Source organism: Neoarius graeffei, chromosome 16 (genome assembly GCF_027579695.1).
Source record: "Neoarius graeffei isolate fNeoGra1 chromosome 16, fNeoGra1.pri, whole genome shotgun sequence".
Taxonomy (NCBI): domain Eukaryota; kingdom Metazoa; phylum Chordata; class Actinopteri; order Siluriformes; family Ariidae; genus Neoarius; species Neoarius graeffei.
Window position 1 is genome coordinate 44,030,676 of NC_083584.1, and position 7,238 is coordinate 44,037,913.

Here is a 7,238-nt window from a genome sequence, read left to right on the forward strand (position 1 = left end):
TATTCAAGCTTGTTTAAGGGTGGAAAAAAATTAATCTTTGAGTTTCTAGCGCCAGTCTTTACTACTAGCAATGCCAGTGTGTTCGGACAAAAAATGATTAAACTCAGCATGACCTTTTAAAAATGACTGAACTCAGCATGACCTTTTAACATGCCATTTTTCATTTTACACCACCAATTTACTTTAATTAATATTAATGAAAATAAGTGCTCCAACCCCTAGTAATTATGTTTGTTGTTTTGTGAACAGAATAGGATGATACGGAGTGAACGAGTAACCAATGGATCCACACTCTATAATCGGTAGTGTACATTAAATAGCACATGTATAGATTTACAATTATAAGTCTGTAATTATTAGTCCTAAACATTAAGAACTGAAGCCATTTCAAAAACATATGAGATATCTTCATGATACCATAAAGATTATTTTGTCATAACAGTCATTGTTATTTCTTCTTGGATGTGAATTTATGGGCCAGGGCGTTTCAAGATTGATACTTGATTCAAGGATCGGACTGGATGAAACCTACACACATTCATAGTACTGTGCACATTCATAAATGTGAACTGGTGAAGTGCCAAAAATATGACAATCTAACCAGACATGGCAAGCGAACATATTAAACACAAATATACTGTTATAATAATGTGTACATTGTTATTATATAATGTTAATACACAATGTAATTAATACACACATGTTGGAATTTACTCTCCTACCCTACAAAACATATATTCTGACCTTTTAATTGCATTAATATTTTGTTTTGGGCCTGAGATATGGGCAGATCTCCATTTGGTGGCCATTTTGGACGCCATCTTGAATTTCTCAGAGAGCACAAGGGGGATTTCCAGGGACTTTTAGTATGTTATTCCTAAAGGTATTCTGAACATATTCTGAAATTTTCAGCTTGTTACTAATTTGTTCCGGGTATAACCCTATTACTCCTGGGCTACAGGTTCGAGCCCCGTGGCCAGCGAGGGCCTTTCTGTGTGGAGTTTGCATGTTCTCCCTGTGTCCATGTGGGTTTCCTCTGGGTGCTCCGGTTTCCCCCACAGTCCAAAGACATGCAGGTTAGGTTAACTGGTGACTCTAAATTGACCGTAGGTGTGAATGTGAGTGTGAATGGTTGTCTGTGTCTGTGTGTCAGCCCTGTGATGACCTGGCGACTTGTCCAGGGTGTACCCCGCCTTTCGCCCGTAGTCAGCTGGGATAGGCTCCAGCTTGCCTGCGACCCTGTAGAACAGGATAAAGCGGCTACAGATAATGAGATGAGATGGGTGACACAATGGTGTAGTGGTTAGTGCTGTCGCCACACGGCAAGAAAGTTCTGGGTTCGAGCCTAGTAGCTGATGGGGGCCTTTCTGTGTGGAGTTTGCATGTTCTCCCCATGTCTGTGTGGGTTTCCTCCGGGTGCTCCGGTTTCCCCCCACAGTCCAAAGACATGCAGGTTAGGCTAATTCATGGCTCTAAATTGACCATAGGTGTGAATGTGACTGTGAATGGTTGTTTGTCTCTATGTGTCAGTCCTGCGATGACCTGGTGACTTGTCCAGGGTGTACCCCACCTCTCTCCAGCTTGCCCGCGACCCTGCATAGGATAAGCGGTTACAGATAATGGATGGATGGAATTTACATCTTAGCAAAAAACATCCCAAACACCTGTGATTTCAACTTGGAAGCAAGAAGGGTGAACCTGAATGTACAGAAGCAAATATGTGTACTTGTAACTAAGAACTTTATTTTCAGTTTAATTAATCAGGAAAAAAAATGACATTTGTTCAAAATATACAGCTTTTTATGTCTTTGCCATATTGTATAGTCATTTCTTAGTTCACGTAGCTCATATTAGCTGCATAATCCATGATAATATACTCAGACTTGAGCAGAAATCCACAGATAAGGTGAGGGAGTGAACTTGGTGGCACACGTATAAACATTAACAGACGGGTGTTTTTGTGCTGGACATGGTCATACCTAGAAGGTGTTACACTTTGAATAACATCTAGAAGAAACATCAGTGATCTTTGAAGACTGCATGAAAATCTGATAAAACTTTCTACTCTTTGTTCCCCTTTATCCCTCACTTCTCATCAGAGTGTAGGACTGAACAGAACCAAATCCAACAGTAATACATAATCTCATTGCAATAATTGTCCAACCCTTTCCCTCCCCTTCACTTTTCCACTGTGATGTATAAGACATCCCTGAAATCTCACACCCCCAACCCAGATTAATACTGGAAAAGTGAAATGTTTAAAACCGCCTCTGTGGTTATACAGAAAAACAATACAAATAAAAGGTCGAATGTGGTCAGGTCTGCAGCTGATATTTATATTTAATCTCTTTATAAGGCAGTACGGTGGTGTAGTGGTTAGCGCTGTTGCCTCACAGCAAGAAGGTCCGGGTTCGAGCCCCGTGGCCGGCGAGGGCCTTTCTGTGCGGAGTTTGCATGTTCTCCCCCTGTCCGCGTGGGTTTCCTCCGGGTGCTCCGGTTTCCCCCACAGTCCAAAGACATGCAGGTTAGGTTAACTGGTGACTCTAAATTGACCGTAGGTGTGAATGTGAGTGTGAATGGTTGTCTGTGTGTCAGCCCTGTGATGACCTGGCGACTTGTCCAGGGTGTACCCCGCCTTTCGCCCGTAGTCAGCTGGGATAGGCTCCAGCTTGCCTGCGACCCTGTAGAAGGATAAAGCGGTTAGAGATAATGAGATGAGATGAATCTCTTTATAAGGCATAAGAGAGAATCACAATCTGAAAGTGTTGTTTCTTGATAAAGCAGTGCTTTTCACAGTGTCCGTTACCAATCTCAGTGTTTCTTTTTTCTCTCCAGATAAAAGTGGCACTTTTTAGAAACATCTCAAGGGTGAAGCCATTCCTGATCCCAGGCACTGAACATTACAGTAGGGGTGTGGTTTTCTGTTAGACTTTGAGACGTATTGTATTATATAAATGTCAGCAACTGTTAACTGTTAACTTTTTAACACTGAGATGAATTACACATAGTCAGTCAGTCATTCCAGATGTTTATGTATTTTGCCACCTTACGCAGGTCTTCGTTAACAATAAGAACAGATACACAAAACAGGAAAAAGATGTTTATTTCAAAATAGTGATATCTTCATATATTACAAGGTGTTTAAACAAACCAAATGAGACTATACAGGCTTTGGTTGAAGAATGCTTCGTATCTTTTGGTCAGTAAAGTCAGGCAATCTTGTGCAGTAACTTTGAAGTAAATTAGTATAAATACACAGGTGATTATCGGAAATCGTGTGCGCAGATTGGTTGAGAAATTCAGACTATTTCTCAATAATCACTTCGAGCGACTCGGCAAAATGGCGGCCGATTGCTTCGTCACCATAAGTGAGGAAGAATTACAAACGATGAAAGAAAAATGCTGTTCCTAAAAGCACTAAAGATGCTACGAAGTTTGATCTAAAATTATTCAAAGGTAAGGTGGAATTGTGATTTATTTTATTGATTTCAAAATAAAGTATTTTATGTGAGTCGGCATAGATAAGTGACAAGTCTGTGCCGCATCTTTTACTACATTTGCAGGCCGCTTTTGAAGATTGAAATAATTTTTTTTTTAAATACGTTTTTTTTAAATAATCACCTGTGTATTTATAGTAAAACAATTATCCACCTCAGGCTCAGTGAATATCGGTGAATAATAACCTCAACTTCATCTCGATTATTATTCACGGATATTCACTTCACCTTTGGCAAATAATTGTTATTGTTATAATTAACACACGTGTTCACTGATTAAGTGAATAAACAGTTGCTTTAGTTTTGGTTACTGTAGCGGAACATATAACCACTTATTTCAAATAAACAACGTCTAACACTGGAAAATTCAGGGTGTGTTATATAACCCACAGAAAAAGATTATAGACAGTATTCAACGGTTAAGCAGTTAGGTCTAACTCTACTTCCTTTCATGAGAGAGCAGCCACAGCTTAATATTATCTCCTTTGCCTCCCATATATCTTCCACTTTCACCTGAGCTACACAGGACACGATGACAGGGCACAATCAGAGGAACCTGAGAGATGCAAACACAAGCGAGAGGAAGTCAGCTGACAGATTTCACATTTGCACCTACAGGAGGAATTAATGCATCAAAGTGAACCAACCGGATTTCTCCTCATAACACTGCCCACTGCTCGAGCAGCCTTTGGGTTTCCTGCCATCTCGCTGAGCTCCTTGTAGGAGACGGTTTGTCCTACTTGTACCCTCGACTGCAAGATCCTCAACACGCGTGCAGTGAAGGAGTCTGACACAAAGAGATAGGGGTTTATACAGTCTACACCAACATGACAGTGATTGGGTGTGTATGTGATGCACGTACCTCCCTGCAATAGTGGGTGATGTAAGGCAGGAAAAGGAAGAGAGCTCACTGATTGTGCAGAACAAAAATAACTCTGAAGCCACGTAACACACTGCTGGAGCTCCGAGTTCAGTTCTGCCTGGTCTGAAATGAGCCGAGACCTGCCAATACATGCGCGCGCACACGTTAAGACACATGACCGTATGTAGAGGTGCATAATGCTTGAAACAAATGGCAGAACAACATTCCTCTTCTGAGATCAATCTTCCCAATGGCAAATATCACAACTACCACAATAGCGGACTGCTATAACATTTAAAGACTACACCCACACTGGCCACTTTAATAGGAACTTGTTCTTGATTCTAAGATTCCTGTTCTTGGCTGCAGGAGTGGAACCCAATGTGGTCTTCTGCTGTTGCATGCTGAGATGCTTTTCTGCTCACCACGGTTGTAAAGAGTGATTATATGAGTTGCTATATCCTTCCTGGCAGCTCAAACCAATCTGGCCATTTTCCTCTGATCTCTCTCATCAACAAAGCATTTCCACCCACAGAACTGTCACTCACTCAGTGTTTTTTGTACCATTCTGTGTAAACTCTAGAGACTGTGTGTGAAAACCCCAGGAGATCAGCAGTTTCTGAAATACTCAAACCAGTCCATCTGGCACCAACACCCATACCGCAGTGAAAGTCACAGAGATCACAATTTTTCCCCGTTCTGATGTTTGAAGTGAACATTAACTGAAGCTCTTGATTTGTGTCTGCATGATTTTATGCACTGTGCATGTGTCAGGGGATTGGCTGATTAGAGAACTGCATCAAACAGCAGGTGGACGGGTGTTCCTAAACCTCTTCAGACATAATGTGCACGACTGTACACATGAAGTTCCATAGCATGAAGTTCCAGAGCATTTTTCCTTGTGTTCAAAGGGGTTAATAAAGTGGCCGGTGAGTGTAAATAAGCAATTAGTAGTGATTCAAAATAGAGAGTTAGGAAGTCCATCCATCCATTATCTGTAGCCGCTTATCCTGTTCTACAGGGTCACGGGCAAGCTGGAGCCTATCCCAGCAAGAGGTGGGGTACACCCTGGACAAGTTGCCAGGTTATCGCAGGGCTGACACACACAGACAAACAACCATTCACACTCACAGCCACCAATTAGCCTAACCTGCATGTCTTTGGACTGTGGGGGAAACCGGAGCACCCGGAGGAAACCCACACAGACACGGGGAGAACATGCAAACTCCGCACAGAAAGGCCCTTGCTGGTCACTGGGCTCGAACCCAGGACCTTCTTGCTGTGAAGCGACTGTGCTAACCACTACACCACCGTGCCGCCCGAGTTAGGAAGTCATTTGCATTCAATATTTTCACATTAAAGCAGCAGCATCCAAATAAAACTTGTAAAGGTCCAATTACCAAAAAAAATGTTTACAAAGCAGCAAATATGACTGAATGGTGACAAACAGATACATTTTAGTGGATAAACATTAACAATTAGTTTATGGCCATAAATAAGACCATTAGAAGTTGTGTTTTGTAGCAATGCTTCACATTAGTACCTGGAATCTGAACAGTTGAGACATCTGTGGGGCGGCACGGTGGTGTAGTGGTTAGCGCTGTCGCCTCACAGCAAGAAGGTCCGGGTTCGAGCCCCGTGGCCGGCGAGGGCCTTTCTGTGCGGAGTTTGCATGTTCTCCCCGTGTCCGCGTGGGTTTCCTCCGGGTGCTCCGGTTTCCCCCACAGTCCAAAGACATGCAGGTTAGGTTAACTGGTGGCTCTAAATTGACCGTAGGTGTGAATGTGAGTGTGAATGGTTGTCTGTGTCTATGTGTCAGCCCTGTGATGACCTGGCGACTTGTCCAGGGTGTACCCCGCCTTTCGCCCGTAGTCAGCTGGGATAGGCTCCAGCTCGCCTGCGACCCTGTAGAACAGGATAAAGCGGCTACAGATAATGAGATGAGATGAAATACTCCAAAAGCATTTTGACTCTAAATTTGCCTTCATCACCGGACAGGATCAAAATTATATCACGTGATACTAATACTATTACTGTGATGGCATGTTGTCTAAGATACACAATGTTTCCATGGTGACAGTGTACCCATGTTCGGTTTCCATGGTAATAGTGATGGCGTGAACTCCCCTCTCACAGCCACTCAGTAGAAGCTCTCCCACCGGCGACTTCAGAGACACACACTGCAGCACACACTCGTTTCTAACACACAAACACATTTTATTATTGTAAATGTAGGCTACATCCTGGAAATAAACGAAGGCTGATGGATCAACTCGTAATTAGTTGCTCAACAGAATAACTTTTATTACCATAAACAAGTATTGCATGATTCTTGCCCCAACTCTCCGGGAGTGTTTGTTATACAGACCTCTCTTTCTGCATTCTAGGTATGAACTGCACGCAAAAAGCTGCAAACCGAGTAGTAATTATGTCAAACCCATCAAATTTTGCATTCAGTGCGCTTTGTTTTCGTATTTCTCAGTAAATGAGGATTGACATGAAACCTGGCCAATCAGTATTGGAAAAAAAATCTCACCAGAAGTCGCTATTGGCTCTCGAAAATGTCACTAAAAGCAATCACGCTACATTGCGTATGACGTCACATTTTACGCAAATACGTCTAATTTGCATACGTTACGTCAAACGCAGTAAATGAGGATTGACATGAAGCCTGGCCAATCAGTATTGGAAAAAAAAATCTCACCAGAAGTCGCTATTGGCTCTCGGAAATGTCACTAAACGCAATCACGCTGCATTGCGCATGACGCCACATTTTACGCAACACGTCTAATTTGCATACGTTACGTCAAACGCAGTAAATAAGGATTGACATGAAGCCTGGCCAATCAGGCTTCAAAAAAAAATCTCGCCGGAAGTCG

General features: G+C 42.4%; 1 protein-coding gene across 3 annotated transcripts; it reads right to left on the reverse strand.

Moving 5' to 3' along the window:
- Positions 1–3,087: 3,087 nt before the first annotated feature.
- On the reverse strand, positions 3,088–6,850 carry mgmt (O-6-methylguanine-DNA methyltransferase). 3 transcript variants are annotated; one of them, XM_060942109.1, is made up of 5 exons: positions 6,728–6,850; positions 6,445–6,558; positions 4,360–4,499; positions 4,145–4,284; positions 3,088–4,053 (listed from the first exon to the last, which is right to left on the reverse strand). In XM_060942109.1, the coding sequence occupies exons 1-5, from the start codon at positions 6,739–6,741 to the stop codon at positions 3,937–3,939; spliced, it is 525 nt and encodes a 174-aa protein (XP_060798092.1). In that variant the 5' UTR covers positions 6,742–6,850; the 3' UTR covers positions 3,088–3,936. The 3 variants fall into 3 exon arrangements, with proteins under 3 accessions (XP_060798092.1, XP_060798091.1, XP_060798093.1); XM_060942108.1 differs by having other exon boundaries at positions 4,145–4,499; XM_060942110.1 differs by having other exon boundaries at positions 4,145–4,499; positions 6,669–6,830.
- Positions 6,851–7,238: the final 388 nt, after the last annotated feature.

Coding starts and splice junctions, on each gene's coding strand:
- mgmt (XM_060942108.1), bottom strand. Junction 4,500..6,444: donor ACCATGGAAACCGAACATGG/GTACACTGTCAC, acceptor ATGTATTGGCAG/GTCTCGGCTCATTTCAGACC. Junction 4,054..4,144: donor GTGTTATGAGGAGAAATCCG/GTTGGTTCACTT, acceptor TGCATCTCTCAG/GTTCCTCTGATTGTGCCCTG.